The sequence below is a fragment of the Rhea americana genome, unplaced genomic scaffold (assembly GCF_003343005.1).
Source record: "Rhea americana isolate MKP2758 unplaced genomic scaffold, rheAme1 scaffold_21, whole genome shotgun sequence".
Classification (NCBI taxonomy): Eukaryota; Metazoa; Chordata; class Aves; order Rheiformes; family Rheidae; genus Rhea; species Rhea americana.
Window position 1 is genome coordinate 8,077,802 of NW_028186258.1, and position 22,820 is coordinate 8,100,621.

Below are 22,820 nucleotides of genomic sequence, written 5' to 3' on the forward strand. Positions count from 1 at the left end.
GGGGCGATGAGGCAGCAGATTCCTGTGGGGCCGCCGCGGCCCGGCCCGGCGCGGCCCGGCCCGGCCCGGCCCGGGCTCGCTCTGGGGCCCAAAGCGGGGAGATTTGTTCTCTCCGCTGCGAGACGGCGCTGGGGCAGCCCAGGCGTCGCCCTTCCTCGCGGGGCGGCCCGCGGCTTCCCCGCCGGGCCTGCCGCCCCGGGAGGATTTGTGCCCCGGCCCTTCCCCGCCCGCCCCGTCTGGGGTTTAGGGCCGCAGCGGGAGCGTCGTTACCCGTTTCGCGGCCATAACTTGTGGCTCTGCGCTCGTGGTCTTGTCGTTACACGTTAAACGTAACGACGCGCAGGTGCCCTCGCACACCGGCTCGGCTGGTGTTTGCGTGTGGGCAGCAAATAAATTGCTCTCGTAGAGGCTCTGATTCACCCTCTYTTTATGAAAGTTTAATTCCACCTCTGAGGTTCAAAGCTTTGACAAAAACGCAGTGTTAGTGTTTTTACAGTGCCAGCTTCTTGCAGTGTCTCATTCATTAGAATAATTCATCGTGCAGCACATAAGCATTGGTCATATACCACAGCAGAGTGAACAAACTACTTCCCTGTGTGTTGGTACTCCTATGAAGAGCAGTATTAAAAGCAGGAAGAGGGAGCGGTTGGGTTGGGAGGGGGGAGTAGTCTGTGTCATGCATGCAGAAATTCAGCTCTGAATAAACAAACTGGCAGCGCGGGGTGGGCCCTGTGCAGCTGGTCGCTAACGCAGGCTCTCCTCAACTCCTGCAGATAATCCGCGTGCAGTCCCCSGAAGGGGTGAAGCGCATCACAGCCACAAAGCGAGAAACCGTGGCGACGTTCCTCAAGAAGGTATCCTGGCTTTCAGCATTTCTCCTCTTCCGTGCTCCTTCCACACCCTCCCCTTGGAACAACACAGGGTTCCTGCTGCTCGGCCAGGGGCAGCAGTTCAAGCTATGCTTCTGGGAGCCGATTAGCTTGCTGGTTGTGGCCGTTCCTGTACAGTGGCTTTCTTTAATGGGTGGTATCTGCTTAACCTAATTGGGCAAGTGTGCTGACAGCAGTGTGGGTCAGCATGCGCTTTGGAAAACAGCGTTTCCATTGATGGGACTGAAAGCAGATTTTCCATTACTATTCCAGAGGGATAATTAACAAATTTAAAGAAGAAAACATATTTAGCTCTCAAATTGGAATTTCTTGGGGGCTGGAGCTTTCCTAGGGAGAACACGTTTTTAATGTTCTCCTAAGGAAATGAGCTACTAAATGAGTAGCTGAGGAAGCAAAGGCTGACAGCTACACAGGACCGTCAAAGCCAGCTGCAAGGGACTGGCCTCTTCAGACATGATCCAGTCGAAATTTGGCTGCATGATTTGCTCCTTGAATATAGTTTGCSTGAGTTTTGTATATCCTTGCTTTTCCAGTATAGCTTTGGAGAAAGGAAGCAAGGGATTAAAGTGAGATCTAAAAGCAGTTTTAGAGCCTTCTGAGGTGTCTTGGGAAGAATTTCAARCCTGGAACGTGAAGAACACATTGCGTTGGAGTTGTTGAATTTGGGGTTGGCTGTAGTTTGTTCTCTGGTTTGGTGCAACTGCTTTGTGTTTGAAATTTGCCATTTAAGAGTGAGCAGTTCTCACTTCTCTCCTGGAACTTTGCTGTAAACTGGAACCCTCAAATTAGGAGTTCTTTGCTCTTTAAGAGTACTTTGTGTTCCTGAACCCGAAGGGCTRTTCTTTTGGTTATCTCCATTTTCTTTTACCTTGTGAGGAGAAAGGGAGCCCGTTGAAACATTCTGCTATTTGTGAGTCACTTTGTTTGAAATTTGATGATAACAGTAATTCCCACTTGACCAAGCAARAATCTTGACTGTTTTCAGGATTTCAGGGCTAGGTTAGAGATACTTACTGCAGTCTCCAAACACCCTCACCCAAGGAAAAAGTGTTGTTTTTGAAGTCTTTGGATCCTATGCAGAATAAGCTGCTCAATTTCAAGGGCTCACATTACCAGAGGGAGTGTGGAACAATTGTGCTTGCAACTAGTTACCATCTGAACAAAAGCATTAGCACTCACTGTAATTGTCTGTTAACCTGAGGAAAGCTATATCCTCTTGCTCAGCTGAATGAAAGAAATGCTTATTGTTCCCCCCCCCCCCAAAAGTAGCATTCACTTGAAAAAGAAAAATTGCAAAATTTACCATCTAAAATCTATACGTACTAATAGTTGTGGATTTTTGTCACTTCAGTGCTAATCTATGTAGTAGATTTCGTATTTAGCTAGATAGTTATAATTAAGGAGACATCAGATTGCTGCTTCTGTGCTTGCAGTTAACTTAGCTTTCTTCCTTGATGACTCCAAAAAAGCTTGCAAACACAGAATTCAGTTGGTGGAGAAGCTGCTCAGCTATGTCCTGTTGGAAGTGCAGTTTTCCTCTCTATGCAATGTTTGCTGATCTTTGAAGGTATTTTATTCCTGGAGCCTACCATCTTCCTACTGTACAGCTTTCTTGGCAGTTGTTGTCAGATTGCGCAAAAGAACATTTTGGAGTGTTTAGGACCTGAATAATCATGATTCTCTATTTTTTGAAGCACATAAGGCCTTGCATCCTAGGTAAGGATACTAAATGAATAGACTCTGATGCATTTGAGCAAGAATCTAGTTAGGAACTGGAACTTTTTGTTAATATATTGTGAAATTTGTCTGCTTGAAAACATTGGTGAAGTCTGCAGCCTGAAGAGCTAACATCTAACTCTGGGAAGTGTAATACAGAGGATAAAGAGACCGTTTGAAAATCATGCCATGCTTCCATTCAAAYGGCAGATCAGTTATTACTAGAAACTGCAACACAGCTGACAGTTGAGAAACTGTTTTCCCTTTTATTTTGCTCATGTGACAGTTCTATATGTGGTTTGTTCTTGTGTTCTGGGTGTAGTCACTGTGAGCTCTACCAAAACCACAGAGGAATGTACTTAATAAAAATAAAGGAAAACTATTAACTTAAGAACTCGGGAAGAAGCTTGTCATCCAGAGAAACWTCTAACTCCATTTTTAAACTGATGAGATTTTTAAAAGGCAAAATGTGAAAATGGCCATAAATGGCATTCAACTGATTGAGAGTAAAGCAGCCTTTAACTGGATTGCTGATAGGATGAGGGAGGAAAAGCCTGCCTGAACACTGAAAAAGGACTATTGTGAGGGTAGGGCCCATCATGAAAAACSAAGGCAAATGGAGAAAAAGAGAAATGAGAACAGTAGGAAGAGCTTTTTTGAAGCTCATGTAGTAACTGAGATGCAAGAGCAGAGCTGGGGGCAGAGGAGCCTTGAGGATGAAGCTCTGAACCAAGGAGTTTTGTTGCTTGGGAGGATGAAAATGATTTGGCTGGTGCATGCTGGCAAGGCTGGAGACAAAGAACTGGGATAATGGAGGGGATTGTTTTTCCCCCTCTAGCCATTATGATGCTTGCCTGGATTTAGACAAAATATTGCGTTTGTGTTGTATGAGTGAGAGCGACGTTCTCTTTAACTTATTCTTTAATAAATTGCTCGTATTATGAAGTGTTCCTATTTTTCTTAGTTATTCTGTACTCTTTAGGATAAGAATGAATTCAGCTAAGCTTTTGCAGTAGAAGTCCCCTGGCTTCAGTGCTTGCTATGTGCAGCTTTTAGCATCTGACTAGGGATGTGAGGGGTATTAAACTATGTCATTCTTCTCTCTTTCAGGTTGCAAAAGAGTTTGGTTTCAGGAATAATGGTTTTTCTGTCTACACCAATAGAAACAGGACAGGAGAGATCACAGCATCGCAAAATAAATCCCTCAACTTACTGAAAATCAAGTGAGTCCTGACAGAGAACATAGTGGATGGATGGGGAGTTTTGTACAACAGCGTGCCTCTTCTCTAAGCTTGACTGAGCTCTTCCTTCTGAGCCGGGTGGCGGTGGGCAACATCATGTTATAGCAGTCTCAGGCTTCCAGATAYCACTCACTCTCTACTTGAAGAGGCAAAGTTGGTTGACGTGCAGCAATGGGGATGATCAAAATAACTACGTGGTAGGCTGTGGTAGCCATCTCATAGGTTTCTTCTTACACTGCCTGTCGCTTGTTGCGGTGAGGCAACAACAGGCCTCCTGTTTGGTCTTTCGCAGCCTGTAGGGAACTGCCTCATCCCTTCTTTCACCCACCGTATGTGCTTCTGCATCGATGCTAGAATCTGATAGTCCCCAGGATTCCCATCTTCTTTGGCAGGTGCCTGGGGAAAGCAAAGGTGCAAAATGGTGCAAACGCTTCATGTGTAGCTGGGAATGTCTTCATTCTATTAATGACAATAATGATGTTAAACACACTGAAATCACAAGAGCTGTTACCACTGCGTGCAATTTGTGCATGTGTCAGAGCTGTCGCAGCTGGCTTGGGAAGGCTGTGACTTGATGTGCACGGGATCCAGATTAGTCCTTTTCTCTGCTGGAGTTGTTGCCTATCTCCTTATTCTTCTTCATCTTTTTCCCTTGATCTCATCTGATGAAAAGATTTATTTTTGGTGGTTGTAGAATTGTGAAACCTGCAACATTGTCATGCAAATGACCAAAGCAGCAGAAAGAGGTAGCTAATGGAATGGTTTAGGATCACAGTGCACCATGTTTACTAGTCTATTTATGGCTTGTATGAAATTATCTTCCATGGGTCCAGGAGGCTTGCTGCCCAGAAATATGCACTAAAGATGTATAAACATTGGTGTGGTTCGTGATGTGCTTGCATAGGTTTTCCTGTGCTGTGCAAAGTAGCCATTTCCTCCATGTGGTCAGCATGACGATCTGGGGTAGTTGAGTTGTTGGTGAAAGGGGATGGTGGAGAGGGTGGAGTTTGAGCCTTCTTAGCTGCCTGTATGATTGCCCCCCAAAATGTCTGAGGTCTGGGTTGCTACYGCAGCTAAGCTGGAAGCAATGCTTGTTCTCAGCTGATGGCCATGTGTTGTTTTTCCATACGTATAGGCATGGCGATATGCTGTTTCTCTACCCTTCAAGCCCTGCTGGCTCTTCCTCAGAGACCATGGACACCTCTGTCTCCCAAGGCTTGCGACCTGTGGGGGCCCCCCAGGTGGTAGAAGATGAGATTGACCAGTATCTGATCAAACAGGATGGAAAAATTTACCGAAATCGAGACCAGCAGCTGTAAGTACTGATGGACTTTATTTCTGCCAATGCAATGGTGGTGCATCTGTACCTCTCCAGAGACTGTAATGTCTTGCCTGAAGCCAACAGCCAGGAAGCACACTATGGGAACTGCCTCTGAGCCATTGCTTTATCCCTCACTGCCTTTGAATTGTTCACAAGGGAAAACAGTCCTTGCCATTGTCCTAGAAGGTTAAATTGGGGCTCTGGTGAGCAAAGGAAGGAAGCAGATACCAAAATTCCAGGGCCTTTGCCAGGAAGGACTCGTTCAGAGCATCTATTGTTTAGATCAAGGTGGCCTCAGCAGTGGGACTTGTGATCATATATTTTGTGCTCTTAAAATATTTAAACTCTCTAGATTAAAAGTAATTCAAAGTAGTATTCTCTGGGATATCCTGACAGCTGGTGCTGTGTGAACTACTGGATTGTGCTGTGGGGCATATTACTTAATAAGCATGAGCCTGCTGTCTGCAGCAGCTTCTGGTCCATATGGTTTCAGTCTATAGCCCCATCATTCGAGCCTCAAGGTGATGGGCATGCAGAGTGGTGGGGCCAGGTCTCCATCTCACACAAAAAGCGCGAATGGGGAAACATGCCTTCACCCCMGAGCTGCTACCTTGGCATCACTCAGCCAGCAGTGACAGGGAGTAAAACATCTAGGTTAGGTTTGTTTTCTAAATAYCAGACAGGGTGACAAAGTCAGCTTTATCACCCTGTCCACCTGCCATGCGGTCTTGCCCCGCTTGGGCTGAGTTGATGTAACTGTGCATCCCTATCTCGGGTCGCAGCACTCGGATCTGGACGTGTGGCATCTCACCTAGGATGTCCCAAGGAGGAGACATTCTGTGTCTTCAGATCCAACCGCTCTTTATGAAGGATAAATGAACAAGTGTGAGGAATGAGCAGAAACCTTATTGATGGCAAAGATACGCAATTGAGACTTGCATCTCTACCTGCCTAATTTTTGGCTTCTCTTCCATCATACGCCTCTCTTAACCCTTCTATGAAATCAGGGAATCCATTTTACTCACAGAAATGTAACAGTCTAACTTTGCCAAAACTCTTAGCTGCAAGAGGCTTAGACAAACAAAGGAGTTCACATTTTTGTAAAAGTTGTAATACAACAGTAACATAATACCACCATAAATCTACATTGATGCTACTAAAATGACCTCTGTGTGGTTGTTCTTGTCGCTCATCATTAACAGCGTCCCAGTTGGCTCTTGGCCCATTATCTCTACTGGTCTTTGGCTTCAGGCTAAACCCCTCTACAAAGTAACTTCTGAAAGAGGTTGAGTGAAAATTTTAAAGGGAACCAGGAATTCTTTCTAAAACAGAATATCTCACCCTGCCCCATTGTGTTGTCTTCCAAATGGTTTATCTTTAGCACAGCAGCAGCAAGGAAGTTTGGAGAGACGTAGCCTTTACATGAAAAATCCTATCTGACCTTTTCAGGCTGATGATGAATGAGGGAAGTGTCACATTATTGAAACAATAAAGGCAAAACCCACCACTCTGTGGCAAAAACATTGTCTTTAACTTGACCACATTTTYCAAAAGAATAAATGAAGGTATTGTTCTTAGCAGGCAGCCAAAGCACAGTGGCGGATATTTATGATAAAAAGTGTATGTCTGGGCTTGTTCCTGTGTTTGTGAGTGCATATCAATCTAAACATGATGGGATGCTGGCATTCTGCTGRGTGCATTAGCAGCCTTTAGGGGTCCTTTATGTACATTATCTGCCACAGTGCCTCGTTAAAAGCAATGCTGCAACTAGWTCCCATACGTTTTTTCCTTACAAGAGCCGACAGCCTTGCTCATCTCTAGAGGCTGCCTTTTGAAAACTAGCACGGACCTGTTCCTGGTGCAGGGGCAGCAGGTTTGGTTTTATTTTATGGGGGAGGGGATCATTGTTTTTTATTAAGCAATCACCTCAGAAGGAGATGTTTTTTTCCCTCCTTTTTGTAACTTTACCCAGCAGGTCTTTATCTCTCAGATAAACACATGCTTCCCTGTTTGTTCCAGACCATCCCCTAGTGACTGATAAAGGATGAATGTTTTGGTTGTCATTTTGTTGAAGCCACACAGGCAAGACCCGTGACGTAYGTTAAAATTCTTTGAATTGAAACAACCTCAATGCAGGGTTGTAAAACTTGAGAAGCTGTGATCTCACACTGGTGCATGTGGCTGGTCAGAGAGCAGAGCTGCTTGCCAGTGACRTAGACATTAGGAGTGTTTGATCTTTACCTTGGACTCTCAGATTTAAGTCCAAGCTATTAGTCTTTATTTATGTGMAATTATGTTGTGGTGACCCCTCTGCAGTATGCCATAATGGGTGGAGAGTTGCTCAGGACCGTATGATCGTACAGATCTTCCAAACACCTAAATGAGAAGACTGTAAAAGTTCCTCTGGACTAACTTTTCCRTTAGAGAATGAGGCTTGTACTAATTTTGTTTCTCTTTGCCTAGGTGTCGCCACGGCCCTTTGGGTAAATGTGTGCATTGTGTACCACTAGAGGTAAGATCCCCAAGCAGCTGCTGTAGAAGGTAACAAAGGCACGACACCTGAAGTTCTTGGATTCACTTTCTTCCAATGTGAACGCTTTGCCTCCTAGCTCTGCCCACACAGAGGTAGCAGCTCTGAGTCATGTAATGTCAAATGTGCGTGCCTGCTCCCAGGATAGCTAAACTCTGGCCTAAAGGCTAAGGCCTTTGGAGACCCTGGGTTTATTCTTGTTAATGCTCTGTTTTTCTGTAGTAATGGGTTTAACAGAAAGTGCTTTAGAAGAGCTCCAATTTTCCTCCCTCTTCATTCTTGCCGGGATCTCTGTACTGCATTGTGTCATCCCCTCTGCTCATGGATCCCAGCACTTCTCAGTTTAACCACATATTATTCAGGTTGAAGGCAGCCTTAGTAACGCCCACAAATGTGCTAAGCTGTATAATTTATGCCAAGTAGCAGTGAACCCTGAAAAGTCTATGTGAGCCAGGCTGGCTGTTCCCTCTGCTTCCCTGCCGTGAGTTCTGGAAGTTCTTYGGCCTTGTTTGAGCAGCTGGGCTTTTTGTTTGTTGTTAGATATTGAAAGGAAAAAGCATTTTGCCTTTGAGGCTCATTCTGATTTGTGGAGCCAATCTGTTACAAAAGTAGGAGGCGATAATAAAACTCTCTGTTGTAAAGTCCCACTGTTTCTGTCACAGTAGTTGCTGCCTTGAAAGAGAGCTTAAATTTTCTTGATTGTTTCCACATTGAGAGCCAGTGGGGTTGAGTCTAGAACATCCATTTGTTTAGTGATCAATGTAGTATCAGACAGGTGTCTGACCTGGCTTTTCTTTGTGTGGTGTTTTTGGCAGCCTTTTGATGAGGATTATTTAAACCATCTGGAACCTCCTGTGAAGCATATGTCTTTCCATGCCTACATCAGGAAGCTGACTGGAGGGGCAGACAAGTAAGAAAATCTCAATGTTTAAGGGAGTCACTTGAGCACTGCAGTGGTGTATGGTTTTGGTGTGCAGTCTTTTTTTCTTAAGAAGAAAGGTGGGGAGGGGGAGAGAGATAAAGAAAGCCCCTTGTCTTTCGCTGTGGTAACATAATTGCTTCCAGGAAACACAGCTGAAGGGTGGGGAGAAGGCCAGATGGAGGGAAAGAGGTTCCTTGATTATACCAAGCTCTGAGTCTGGATCACAAACCTAGGGGAGGGGAACTGAGACTGGTGGATCTGAGGAGCTTTCATCTGCGAACCATTTTTCTTATCGACAGATATGAATAGGACAGAAAAATGAGCTTAACRTTCCTTAGGGCCTGATTCCATTCTGTACCACGCTCTATGTGCTCCTAGTGAGCTCCCTTTTTGTCATGGTTCACAGCCTTCTAACTGAAAAAGAAGGCAYCCTGCCTTGCAGTGGGCTGGGGGATACTGTGGTGACACAGGTGACACAAATAAGTACTGAACAGAAAGGAAGTGCTGAAATGAATATTTATTTCTTCAGTAGTCATCAACTGCTGAAGCCTCACTGTGGCACGTGTGTTCTGGAAAGGATTTAAAGTCCCTTTGGTGATGTTGGGGAACCCCTTGCATTTGGAAATGCAGCTCTTCTAAATCAGTTATGTTGGGGTGTAACCTTCTCCCTCTTATTCTTGAATGCTGACACGATTTTCTTAACATCTTTGTGAGATGAAACTCAAATSTGTAATACTTTCATTTGAATGGAGCTTCCCCTTGCAGGAGCCCTTTGTGCACATGAAAGGAGCTCTCATTTGCTCTAGCAATATAATCTATTACTTCCCATGTGCTGAATAAATTATTTAAACTGGGTCCCATGAGTTTTATCTGTCTCTGCTCTTGCTTGAATGTCTGCTTAGGAGCTGGGCTGGGAGACATATGTCAGCCCCTTGACCTCCCTTGCTAAGTGGACAGCAGAGGTTACTTGGGGATTTCTGGCGTGGTGTGTCCCCCCCAGGGCATTCACAGAGCACTTTGAGATCCTCTGAAAATACAAAGTGTTGGTGTCACCATTCTTTTCTGCCCTTCTTCCTGTATGATATTTCTAGCCACTTGTTTTATCTGAGGCCCCAAAGCATTTGCTGTGATAACAGCAACCTTCTTTTTTCCTTTTTGCAGGGGGAAATTTGTTGCCCTGGAAAACATCAGCTGCAAGATTAAATCAGGCTGTGAAGGGCACCCTCCTTGGCCAGAGGGCATTTGCACAAAGTGTCAGCCAAGTGCCATCACTCTCAATAGACAGGTGAGACAGTGCTTTCAGGGGCATTTGTGCTGTGGATTGCCTCTTATCGAGAGATGACTTCAAAAGCAGCCAACCTGAGGCATTTGCATATTGGCAGTTGTTAGGGAAATGGCTATTAAGATTTTTAGTCCTTCCAGAAGAGGACTCCAAAATGTGTCTGGTTCAGCAGTTTCTTCTTCATGTGGAGGACATCTGAGCTGGCAGCACTAAAAATGAATCTCTAGTCTCTTTCTTCACTCAGAATCCAAAAAAGCATCCCGTATTTCTTGTGGTTTCCCCTTAAATGTCACCATCTTTTCTAATTGGAAAGGCTCATAGGATAAGGGCCCTAGTAAAGAAGCCAAGCTAACATGAGGCACTGGGGATGCTCAGCGCTTCCCAAAAGTCTAGCAGACAGCAAGTTCTGCGTGCTGGATGGGAGAGTGGTGCTGGTCTGGGAAGCTGAAGCGGAGGAGGAGGAGAGAAAGGGAGCCATCCTGGTTTCCCTGTCCTTGCTTTGGCAGGATTCAGCTGTAATGGGTGCTGTACATCCTAGGCAGCTGGAAGTCTCTGGGGAAGGTACTGGCAATAGGTAAAGTACATGGAGATAGTTGAGGATGGCCTGACACTTGAACTTTGTCAAACAGAAATACAGGCATGTTGACAACATCATGTTTGAGAACCACACAATTGCAGATCGTTTCCTAGACTTCTGGCGGAAGACAGGAAACCAACATCTTGGATATTTATATGGCCGGTACACAGAGCACAAAGACATCCCTCTGGGGATCCGAGCGGAGGTTGCTGCCATCTATGAACCCCCACAGGTAAAAGTTATCTGCTGTGATGTCAATTTTGACTCATAAAGGTGATGATTAGGGAACAAAGCAAAACTTTGGGAAACTTCACCCAATATTTCGGACTGCAGACCCTTACAGAAAACAATTGCATGAAAAATACAGTGTGAATTATACCTTTGAGTTTTTATGTCACTGTAGGTTGTTGCCACTGAAAGAGTTTCAAAACCCAGGTTTGCTTTTTGTTGTTCTTACATTTCCTTTTACATTACGTTACGTTCCTTTACATCGTCTGTTCTTCGATGGTTTAAAACTAGGGAGACTTCATAACAATGGATTTTTAATTCTTATGTTTCCTTAATTATTGGATTTCCAAGGCTGTGGCATGGAACAGCTTGAAAATTTTTCTGTACTGGGAATTTTTTTTTTCCTTGCTTCATTTTCTGATTGGCTCTCCAGGAAAATTTAAAGCAGCTTAATTAGACAAAAATGAAATCTGCTTTCTTGATCAAGAGCTGGGCAATAAGATCCAATATTTCAGAGTTGTATCTTCCTGGGAACAGAAATTCACGACTGTGCAGGAGGAGATGGGAGTCCCCACTAGATGGTGCCAGGCACCGCGCCGACAGCACTGCCGTTCAGATGCAGCTGGACAAGCCTTCTTAGAGGGCTTCCGGCGAAATCGGGTCCTGGGAAGCCTTTTGGGGAACTCAAAAGCTGAACTCCGTGTTAAGAGAGCTTAAAATGTAACTGGCAAATTTGAAAAGCTACTCTGCCCACAATGCAAGACTTGGTTTGAAACTGAACTTGCTATTGGCTTCTTAACCACTGACCATCATACGTACACGAATGTATCGTGGTGCAGGGGGGGGTCTAGGGTCGTGGGTCTTGATGATTTCTTCTTCAGTGTTGCTAGAGTAAAATGCAGTAGACTAGTGAGAGGAAAAAACACGTTCTTCAGGTGTGTGTGTGCGCATGCACAAGTGCACATACATGCATGCACATGAGAACAAACTTCTGAGCCTTTTACTGTTTCTTCCAGCTCTTTTAAATACCAGCGCAGCCATGCCCTCTGTTGCTTCAGTATCACTGTTAAGCCCTCTGCACTGAAAGTTCATATGCTTCTAGTTCTGTGTGGTAAAAGCAAGGAAGCCTTTGCTTTCCTGGCAAGCAGTCTCTGCTTCTTGGCAGAGCATCTCCTCACACAAGAAAGCTCGCCTCTGAAACGCACCCAGATGGAGTCTTGTTTTCCAGAACTCGGGGGAAGGCCAGGGTGTAGGCTCTTGGATTCGCTGAATTCCTGCCTCTGTGCTGCTCAAAGATTCAAATAAGTGAAAAAGGAGTACAAAACTGGCAGGTTGAACAGAGCTTTGGAAAACTATATAATCTTTTGCTTTTTCCAAAGTACTCAGAAACAGAAATGGCCTGTTTGTAAATGCTGAGCAAGTCTTTCATTCATACAGCCCAACATGCATTGCAAACTTAGCTGAAGAACTACAGGATGGTCTGTATGAATAAAGGAAGTCTCCAGAGTGAAACTAGCCAGTGGTGGAACTGAAGGGGAAAAACAGATCTTTGCTTCCATCTCTGCCTCAGTCCTGACAATGGCCAAGTATACTATGGTTTTTCCTATTCTGTCTTACTAGCATGTTTTGCTTTGCTGCAGATCGGTACACAGAACAGCCTGGAGATCCTGGAAGATCCAAAAGCAGAGGTTGTGGATGAGATTGCTTCAAAGCTTGGACTGAGAAAGGTCTGGATATTGTTGGGTATCATACATCTTTGTATGGCAATGAAGAAAGTCATTGGCAGTTCTCTCCAGCTCTGCAGGGTTAATTCGAGGCTGTCTGAGTACATTTGAAATCTAGCTTAAGTGCTGGTAGTTCTTACGCTTTTAAATGTGAAAAACAAAATGAGAGCATTTCCCTGAGCTTGAGCATGCAGCAGGGCTGTTCAGCTGAAGTCAGCAATCTTCTGTCATGAATGACATCAAAGGGTGTAGCAAAGATGTAGGAACACATCTTTTCCTTTATTTCACCTTAGACAGGAGCTGTTCCTGGTAGCATCTCTCTGGGAAGTGCTGATTTGCCACAGATGTAGCTTGAGTTGCTTTCTGAGTTTGTTCTTCCTTTTGACAGTCTGTGCTCCACTCTCAGAAGTGCAGGCTCCTGTTTGATTTTTATTTATTTTATTTATTTTTTATTTTTTTAGTCTCCTGGTGCTGTTCAGGCAGGCTGTGATGAGCTACTCTGCCTGTTGGTTAGAGTTGCAGATACCCAAGTGGTTGAGCCTCAGGCCTATGATCCCCCTGTGCCCACAGCCTGCCAGTGGTTCGATCAGGACATATGGGTGTTGGGGTCCTTTGGTTTGCTGGCACCTCTCAAATCAGTACTGATCTTTTCTGGTTTGGGAAAACATCTTTTGGTGTCGTGAATGCCAGGAATGAGATGTACACAAACAAGATTTGACTTGCTAAAGAAAACAAAAATCAGAAAAGTTTCAGTACAGCAGTCTATAAACATCTGCGGTGAGATCTTTTGTTCTCTGAAGATATAATCTTCAGCCTTTCACCAGTGTCTAAAACAAAGCTTCTGTGCATGTTATTGTTTCCCATCTTTTCCTTTGCTTCTCACCGCAGATATTTTTTTAATACTTGTTTTTAAAAATACTTTCTTAATCAGTGTGACTTAACRTGTAACTTACTGTTAGTTGCAGATTTTGTCTGTCTAGGCTCTGCTAGGAGTTTGAATCAGCAGTTCTTACTCTCATGGGTTAATGCTATGGGAGCTGGTCACGAGGGGGCTGATGAGAGCTGTTTTTAGCATGTGTGTGTAGGGAAGGGTTCATGCAGCAGTGTGTGTGTGTACACATCTACTCGTATGTGCAAACAATGCAAAAAGCAGGAATGTGGTTTTTGGAACAGAGCAGACTGATTTGGGATGAATCATACTCCAGTGGGAACAGATGAGCTTTATCTTAGCTAGTGACKGCTAGCTTCAAAATGAGATCATGTGAGCTGTTTTGTCATCTCCTGGCACTCCTGGTGCTGCTTTGCTCTAAATGCTCAATAGGAAATGCTTTTTGCTGTGGGTGGGAGGAGGTGGTAGCTGAGAGGCCTCTTGCAGCCTCCAGATCTTTCCATGAAAACATATTCCATAGTGAAACATAAACCTGCAGGTGCCACCAGCCGGCCAGCTGGCATGCTGCTCCTGGAAATTGTATTCAAATGAGCCTGACACAGCTGTGAGAGCCATTTCCTTCAGGCAGCTTACAGCAGGCCCTCGTAGGGCAGTGTGAAGAGCCAAGAACATCTTGTCCTGCTAGGAGAAGATGTATAAGCTCCCTTCTTTCTTGCTTTATTCCCCCCTCCTCTTTTTTTTTTTTTCTAAGCAACTTTCTTTTTAATGTTTCTCTATAGGTTGGCTGGATATTTACGGACTTGGTCTCTGAAGACACACGGAAAGGGACTGTTCGATACAGCCGAAACAAGGTGAGATGCAAGTGCATAGTTAATTACAGCTCTTGGTATTGACTGTTTGAATAATCATGTAAATGCAGGCTCTGCCAAGCAGAATACTGAGCCAGGGCAGCACAGGGCTGGAGGTGACACTGGAAATGGAAATTTTGTGAAACGTGTTTTTAAAAAAGCTTTTGAAGGAAAAATAGCTTGAGCTTAGTGAGCACTGTTGGAAGTTTGTAGTTGTTTGGACAGTGTGCAGAGCTGCCTGCCTGCAGTCCTTCACCTGTTCTTAGTGATCATGGTTTAAGAGAATTTAGTAGAGTGGAGAGAATGGGTTTGTGTGAGATGCGAGTTTTCAGCAAGCAAAAGTGATTCAGTTGGAGACCCCTCTTACAGGCTGGGCTTTGTGAGGTAACGTGGTTTGGATCCGCAAACTTTGACCTTCTCAGCTTCCTACAATTCAAAAATCAATGGCATCCCTGCTTGGAAAATGAAACCCCATAACAAAATGGGTGTGTAAAGGTGGGTGGAACTAGAAGTAGGAGTGGGATGTTCCTTCTGGTGAAAACAAGGTTCAGGGCCAGAGAACTGATATGTCACATTCTTTTCTCAGTCTTTGCAGCGGCTTTCTACGAAAGCATATTTTACTAGGGTGTTGGTAGTTCTTTTTTGGCTGCAGACCAGGGAAATAGGTTTAGGCTGCATCATGTTGTCCTTTCTATTGACATTTCTGCTCTTCCCTCAGGACACTTATTATCTAAGTGCAGAAGAGTGCATTACAGCTGGAAACTTTCAGAACCAGCAGCCCAACATCTGTCGTCTTTCTCCAGATGGTCATTTTGGATCCAAGTTTGTCACAGTTGTGGCTACAGGTATAAACTGGCCTTGGCTTGCCTTGACTCTGCTGGTTATATCTGAATTGCCTTTTGTTAATAGAAGAAGAATAAGTATCTSTCCCAGAAGAAGTCAGACTATTCCAGTACCTATCTGTCCTATTTAACAAGGGTTTTAGCCTTGTTCTATCACGTAAAATACATTTTTGTTCCTTGAACTATCTGCTCTGTAACTGGCAAGCTCTGTAACTAACTGACTACTGAACTAACTGCTCTGTATCTGCCCTATCCTTGGCAAGAATCTTAACTGAGGCTCAGACCTGTAGCATACACCCTTCTGATCCAGAATGTATGTGTTTGTAGTCAGAATAGATACTGATTAGTTTTCTCTTCTGGCTTTTTAAGCTCCAAATTCTGTTGCCTGAAAGTGGCAGTGCAGAACCACAGCAATCTGGATTCTGAAAGGTATTCTGGCTCATTCAGTGCAAAGGAGGGACTTCTGTCTCCCKGGTGTCACCATCAGGGAAATCCTTACATAGGATACTTTGCCCTTTCATGCATGGAAACATTTTTGTTTGTCTGAATAAAACAGAGAAGCCTGCTGCAAAATGCTTTGCTTTGTCACCTCTGATTTTAGCCATTTTCACAGCAAGTCTCCAGAGGCAATATGGAATAGTCTGCTCTGCTTGGACTGTGTGGGGAGATATTGGCATGTGCTGGAGGAGTTGTAGCATTAGAAGTTCAATCTGCTGTTCTCCACGGGATGACACATGTATTCGTTTAAAATTTCCCTGGAGCAGATATTCTGGGTTCTGGGTCTATTTAGCACAACAAAAAAAAAGCATGACTTCCAAAAAGCATCCAATATAAAAAATGAAAGTGTGATATTGTATTGCCTACTCTGAGCCGAGGCTTTAAGTGTTCTTGGAGCCTTTTTCAGTAAAAACACCATCTCTTTCAGTTAACAGGCTCATGTAACCAGACAGCTGCGTTGTACATTCCTGGCTGTTAAACACATCAATGTTTCATTAAAGACAAATGTATATCTCTTTCTCACTCTTTTATTTTATTTTGTTTTATTTTTAAACAAGGTGTTTTACTGAGAGAATGATAGCTAACTTTGCTCAAGCCTTCCCCATGTCTTGGTCTGTTTAATTTCCATAAGTGTTTGTTCTGGAGCAGTGAGTGATTGAGGTTAGAGATCAAAGGGTAGAAAACGAATATTTCCTCTTTTCTGTTCCAGATAATTTCATTCTTTTCTGTTAAATCAGCTCATCAGGTTTCTATTTAAACATTTGATTCCTTCCTTTTGTGCAGTATAAATATAATTGCATAGTTTGCATCACCTTTATCTTTAAATCCTCTGCATGAATTAATTTCTCTCTCCTCCTGAATTCCTAGGTTTGGAAACAGGAACATTTTCCTGCCATCTGTTTGCATCTGATCTTCTCTTTCCAGTTCTATTCTAATGACATATGACCTGATGTTGCTTACATTATCCAAATTAAAGCACCAAGCACGTGATCTATCAGAGAGCTATGCTCTTAATTTCCACTTTCCATGTCCCAGTTTCCACCAAGCCATCTATTACAGGCCGAGAATGCACTTATTCTTCTAATGCCTGATGCTGCTAGGTGACCATCCCTGAATCTGCAGCTTGTGGTACCTTGGAAATGAAACACRCGTGTGAGAACTGTGTGCCTGTTCTTTCCTTTGAAAGAGAGGGTTTATTTGAGAGGGGTGCTATGAGGAGGCCTCCAGGACAGCATAGCCTTATTTAAGCCCCTGGCAAAACACTCTGGCTGTCACCCAAGGGGTCTTTCCTGTTAGGCTAGCTGTGAAAATGGTACTGAAGAAGTATGGGATATTACATACATGTAGAGATTAAGTGGAGATTCTTCCCTAGAAGGACTTCCCGTGCAGCAACCCCAGCAGTTCCTTCCTCCGTATTCTCCACTGTTAAGAAGACTGTCAAGTTTAACATTGTCCTTTGAGTTGTACATCTCTGAGTTAGACTGGGCAAATTGCTCTCCTTTGAAATTTTTAACCAGACTTTTCTCTTCCAGGCGGTCCCGACAACCAGGTCCACTTTGAAGGGTACCAGGTCTCGAATCAGTGCATGGCACTGGTTCGAGATGAGTGTTTGCTGCCCTGCCGAGATGCACCAGAGCTGGGCTATGCAAAGGAGTCCAGCAGTGAGCAGTATGTGCCTGATGTGTTCTATAAGGTAAGGGCTGTATGCCTTGGGGGGGGTGGGGGGCTGCGAAGAACAGCTCTGCCAGGTGTCTGGAAATCAGTATGGCCAGCTCAGAAAAGGATGTCTTTGAGGTCTGAACTATTTTCAGTAGTAACCATTCACCACATGTCCACAAAGTAATTGCGTAAGCTCCATTTCCTCCTTCTACAAGTGCTGTAACAGTTTCCAGTACAGCAGTACCATTGGCTATTCAGCTTCTACATGAGATCTGCAGCGATTCACCAACAAGCTATAGCAAGTGCTCTGAATTCACATCCTCTTCTATATTTGTTGGCAATATTTGTTGTGTTTCTCTGATTTTAGTCCTGAGCTGAATATCTGCTTCCTTTACTGCTCGGTCATGCTCATGTGTGATATATATTAGAACAAATGGTGCAGTGAAAGCAGCAGGTTCCTTATGTGATGCTAGGGATTCTCTGGTGTGTAACACAGACACGTGAGTAGCRTGAGCACAGTAGCAGATGCAATGAAAGATAGTGTAATTCAGGCAGCAAGAGAAGAGACAGCCCCATGTATGTTTGCTTGTTTTCCCCCGCAACAAAAGGAGCGTGTGAAGGCTTTCACTGCTGCAGAACAGTGGCAAGACAATTCCTATGCACTCGTGGCTCTTCTCGAGTTCTGCAGTTACTACCTGCTCCCAGATCCTGTTCTTGGGTCAGACAAACTCCCAAAAGTGGTTGCGAGGAACAGCGGGGGGATACCTGCACCCAGGGAATTGTACCCTCATGGATCCAAAGTATTCCTACTTGAAGTGTCATGCAAGAGCACTGTTAATAGCTGGTCTGCTGCATTTTTAAATACAGTTTGTTAGTGATGAATGAACTGTCATTATTCACTTGACAGTTGTTTCTGCGGATCTTCAGACCTCCTGCATCTGCAGCACCAAGTTAGAAATGTGGGGACAGGATCTCTGCAGAGGCTAATAGCACTGATTTTCAAACTTGTGTATGTTGGTACTCCATGAGCAAGGACAGAGGAATTAATTAATGGCACTGCTTGCAAACTAATTAGCCATCCATCATCCAAGTTAGTTATCTCATTCTTTTCTGTGTCTGATATTCACAGCCTGCTCTGCCTGCAGCACTCCTGCTGTCTGTATTAAGGCTGTCCATTAAGGAATAAAGGATAAGCGAAGTTACCATTATTTGGTGCAGCTGAAATGAGCGTTTTGTACACCATCGACAGAAAAGCAGTTTGTAAGGATAGTCTTGTGTGCCCTGATCTTGAGATCAGGAAATGCTGGCCTGGGTGATTTAGCCCATGAGACTCCATCTTCTCCCTCTCGCTGTTAATGCTGAACTGTTGGCTTGTCTTGWTGCCACCTGAAAATGGCTAAACTTCGTGTTTGAGAGGAATCTTATCTATGAAAGCTGGATGAAATCCTTGCTTTTTCCCATAGCATGCGGACAGATTGCTGTTAGGATCATAAGCTAAGTCCGCTTTAGATGCAGTGGAGTTTGATTGTGCAACAGTTGGCGCTGAATATGAAGATGATGTCATCTCCTGGCGTGTTATGGTCCTGCTCCAAAGGAGCCCGTGCTGTGCCACAGTCAGGGTGCAACCTTGCAGGAGGTCCTGTAGGTCTGTGTCCCACATGTGGGCCACCCTGGGTGTTTGGAGTAGCAGGAAGGCAGTGGGTGTTCCCATAAGATCTTCACTCTGATTCGTAATCTGAAGCAAGGAGATAAACAAAATGCGAACTGATGACTCCAGCCTCCTGTGGAAATTTCCATGAACACTGATTCACTGGGTCGGGCTGCAGCTCATTTCATATGTTTTATAACTTCTATCCATAATTGCCTTTTTCATGATGTGCTCAAGGAAGGCTTGAGGACTGCTCTGGCGAGTGTAATTGTCCTTCAGACTTAAACGTGTTTGGCTGTAGGATCTCTTAATATTTTTTGGAATGTTCTTAAATCCAATGGAAAGCTTAGTCACTCCTGGCTTTAAAAACCTTTGGGGTCTCATTAAATGTGCAAGGCTTGAGGTCAGAGACACTACCTCATAGTTACTGGGTTGGTGACAATAATGGTGTCAAAGCACTGGTTAAATGTAGTTTTAGGAACAGGAGTTGTGTCCGTGTTTGGCCTCGCAGTAGAGGATGGCTTGTTAGTGCAGTGCCCTTCTACCCCTTTCTCTTTTACAGCTCTGCAGGAGCTGAACAGCTTTTTCTCCGGTTCTTGATGTAGGGGTTGTCCTCTCTGCTGCCTCCTGCCAGCTTTGGGCAGAAAGGTGCACTTTTGAGTGGTTGCTGCGTTGTGTCTTAGAGTGAAAAGCTATTTCAGTGGTGGGGAGAAAAATCTGTGTCTATGCATATAGAAATATATATATTTCTGTGTAGTGTGCAAGTATTCGTTTGAAAAGCACTTTAGTATGAAAGGAACTATGTAAATTTATTATGATTGGATGAGAACCAAAAAGCTAGTGTCTGTAGAGTATCGATGTATTTATAGAACTTTGCCTCCCAAAGTGGAAAAAAAAAAAAAAAAAAAGAAGAAGTTTAACTCTTTTATCTTTCTGCAGCAGGCTAATGCAGTAGATGCACCTTAAACTTCTGCCAGTAGGAAAAGTGCCGCACATGTGTGCAGTGAAGTGTAAGGCAGCAACAACTGCACTTCAGTCATGTGGTTTGAAGATCTCTTCCGCCTCCACTCTTGCTAGGTGTGGTCATTTYAACCATGACTATTAAGAATTGCATCTGAGTAATGCTGCAGGAGCAGAAGGGGTGTGAGGACCCGTGCCRCAGGGAGGTGAGCTGCAGCTCCGAGGACTTTGGTGCAGAGGTGCTTGGAGAGAAGAGATCTTTGGGCAGCGAGCCATTCTTGCATGCTTTGCACCATAGCAGGTGTGTGGAGCGGGAGCAGGGGCTGCTCTGCCTCCTCAGGCTGCAGCTGTTACTGAAAAGGTTCCTGCATGAACGGGACTCATCTGAATGGTGGGTTAGCATAGATGGGCCTTTCTTTCATGGAACTGGCAAAACTGATGGCACCAATTTTGTCCTGYCTCAGAAGGCAAGGCATTTTTCCTGAGCCTCTAGCCTTGTGATTTCTGTATGTCTTTACCATTCTCTTTATGTTGGCCACTAGCCCTGCTGCTCAGAGGAACCACCCCAGTGGAGTTGGCAGTATGGTGCTTTCTACATGTGGCTGTTGCTATCCTGGCTTGTAAGGGCTCAAATTCTGTTCAAATGTGAAAATCAAGGATTTGGGGGACCATGAATACAAGTTGCTTTGCTTTGAGATGCCTCTCCAGGTAAGAATAGCCAGAAGGAAGAAACATCCCCCTTCCCCTCCTGGTTTGGCTGTGTAGCATCACAGTGCAGTACTGTTTCCAATTTGAATGTTGCACAACCAGCACATGCTTCTTGGCAAGTTCGGTTGAAGGAATTTCATGAAGGATTCGCCCTTGTCAAGATGCAGACACACAGAGTGGGGTAACTATTCTGCTTATAAGTGGAGACAACGAAGTTGTGGCCACTTTAATTTGTTTCTCAGCTGGGTAAGGGAGAAACTAGCTGAGTATTACACATGGGCATTTTATGTTCCTTATCTTGTGCCCTTGAGCAGTGTCCTCCTTTGTCCATCTGGTTCTAGAAAATAAGCCTATTGATTTTGACTTCACTAAGAATGTAACTTGCARATTGTGGGTTTGATTATTCAGAGTTGAAATCCCTAGTAAATGCTGATGCTCAGTGCCTCGGTCAGGTCTGATCCCTTCCCTTTAGGCTGTCTGCACACTGTGCCTGCGTGCCTGGTGGTGTGCTGTCTGCGTGCTCTGTATTCCAAGCTCCCTTCAACCAGTCTGCAAGCCGGTAACTTCCCGACGGCCCAGGCTGCACAGTGCTCTGGGAGCTGGATGTGACCCTGCAGAGCTCTGCTCCAGAGTTAACTTCATGGATGTCTCAACCTCCCTGTACAGAAGAAAGATATTGTCCTGTTTTACAGACCCAGTGGCACCAGCGTTACAAAAGGGCCCCTTGCCCTTCTAGAGTACTGCATGTGCTTTTTGCATTTACAACAGCTGAGAGGGTGTCTGGGCCTCAGCTTGTCATCTGTTAAATGCAATCCTGTCTGGCCCTGGGAGAGAGCTGGTGGCAGCGCACAGCTTTTGTTAGAGCTGAAGGGGACTGCCGATCCACAGCTTCTGTGAGCCCAGGCTGTTCTGTGTGGCACGCATTGCTTCCTCCCATTCACACTGAAATCGTTTTCCTGGGGAAAACAACATAACCAAGCTGCACGGAGACTTCTGCAGGGAGCTTTCACTAGCAATAAAGGACTTCCCCTGCCTGGCCTCCTACCAATGGCTCGTGTTTGACTAGAAAAGCCTTCTTAGCTTCAAATGTCCCAGCTGCTTTGGGAAGAGGATGCTTGATTAGCTAATGAGGAGTCTCCTGAGATGGGTTTCAACTCTCACTGACCTATTGCTTGCTCTTAGGAAAGTCGCTTCATTTCTGCATGTCAGCTGCCCTATCTGTGAAAGGGGGCTGTACCGCCCAGTAAAGCTCTTCTGAAGTCAGCAGAGGGAAGTGCAGTGCTGGGATTCAGTAACAAATGAAAAAACAAGCAGCTTGTCAGCTCAGTAGTGCCATCAGCAGAGTGAACCCATGAGGAAAACCAGCAGTATCAGACACTAATGGCTGTCCAGCCTTGAGATTCCAAGCCACCACGGAGTCCAAGCCTCCCTCCTGGCTGAACTCTGCTCGGGTTCCTCACGCGGCTGCTTCTGGGACCTTAGTGTGAGAACTTGAAGCCACGCTGGAGCTGTTTCTTGCTGCTGGAGGCCTGCAGTGCTGCAGAAAGGTTATATGGCCAGTCCTCTCCACGCAGTTGCACCCGTCACTTTCCCTGTTTGACCTCATGCGTTTGAGGCTTCTGCCTCCAAACAGTGGTTTAAAACTCTAATCACAGCACCTGATCCAATCTCCAGTTTGCTGCAGTCTTTAGGATGATTCATTGTCCAGATCCTCCAGKCTCTCTTGCTTGTTTTTTGTCCAGGTGCCAGATAGCTGTGCCTCTGTTAACCCCTTGCAGTCCTCYGTTTGGAGCTGTCACCACTAAGCGGAGCAAGCAGTGTTTGTGGCTTTGGGGGTCTCGGCTCCARAGTTGCAGTAGTAATGTAGCATGTGCAGAGAGGCGCTGCTGGGGCCCTGGTGGCTGCCAAATTCAGAATGAAGATGTCTGTCTCCAAGCAGTTCTCCCAGCTTGATGTTTTGTTAAGGCCTTTAAAATCTAATTGCCTAATAAAATAGTGCATGAGGATTGAAGAGTGCTGGCGTGGAGGTGGGGGCCTTTTCTGGAGGAGGGAGGGAGTTTGGACATGTCCTCTGACTTAGGGGAAGTGAGGTTCCAGTTTRGTAGTAACAGTATAGTGCATGTCTTGAAGGCCTCAGTAGCATGACATTAAAAAGAAGGCATTTAACATGGAGATCCCCAGAGGCAGAGATTAAAGCGAACAGGTGCTGGAAAAATGTTTCTGCATATTAGAATTTAATTAGATTTGAAAATGAATTCCAGATGGGCTAATTATGTGTGAGTTGTTGCAGGTTCTTTCTTGCAGGGGCAGGATTGTGTTTGGGAARCTGATTTGGTT

The 22,820-nt window shown here is 44.8% G+C and overlaps 1 protein-coding gene across 1 annotated transcript in view; it reads left to right on the plus strand.

Annotated features, from left to right (window-relative positions):
- The first annotated feature begins 6 nt into the window (after positions 1-6).
- The window catches only part of NPLOC4 (NPL4 homolog, ubiquitin recognition factor), a 31,494-nt gene continuing 8,680 nt past the window's right edge, over positions 7-22,820 (plus strand). Inside the window, exons 1-12 of the mRNA XM_085304807.1 lie at positions 7-24; positions 717-854; positions 3,717-3,829; positions 4,983-5,162; positions 7,632-7,680; positions 8,514-8,608; positions 9,782-9,905; positions 10,532-10,711; positions 12,348-12,434; positions 14,100-14,171; positions 14,887-15,013; positions 17,041-17,201. Coding sequence (XP_085160933.1) covers positions 7-24; positions 717-854; positions 3,717-3,829; positions 4,983-5,162; positions 7,632-7,680; positions 8,514-8,608; positions 9,782-9,905; positions 10,532-10,711; positions 12,348-12,434; positions 14,100-14,171; positions 14,887-15,013; positions 17,041-17,201 — 1,344 coding nt within the window. The remainder of the gene's footprint in view (positions 25-716; positions 855-3,716; positions 3,830-4,982; positions 5,163-7,631; positions 7,681-8,513; positions 8,609-9,781; positions 9,906-10,531; positions 10,712-12,347; positions 12,435-14,099; positions 14,172-14,886; positions 15,014-17,040; positions 17,202-22,820) is intronic.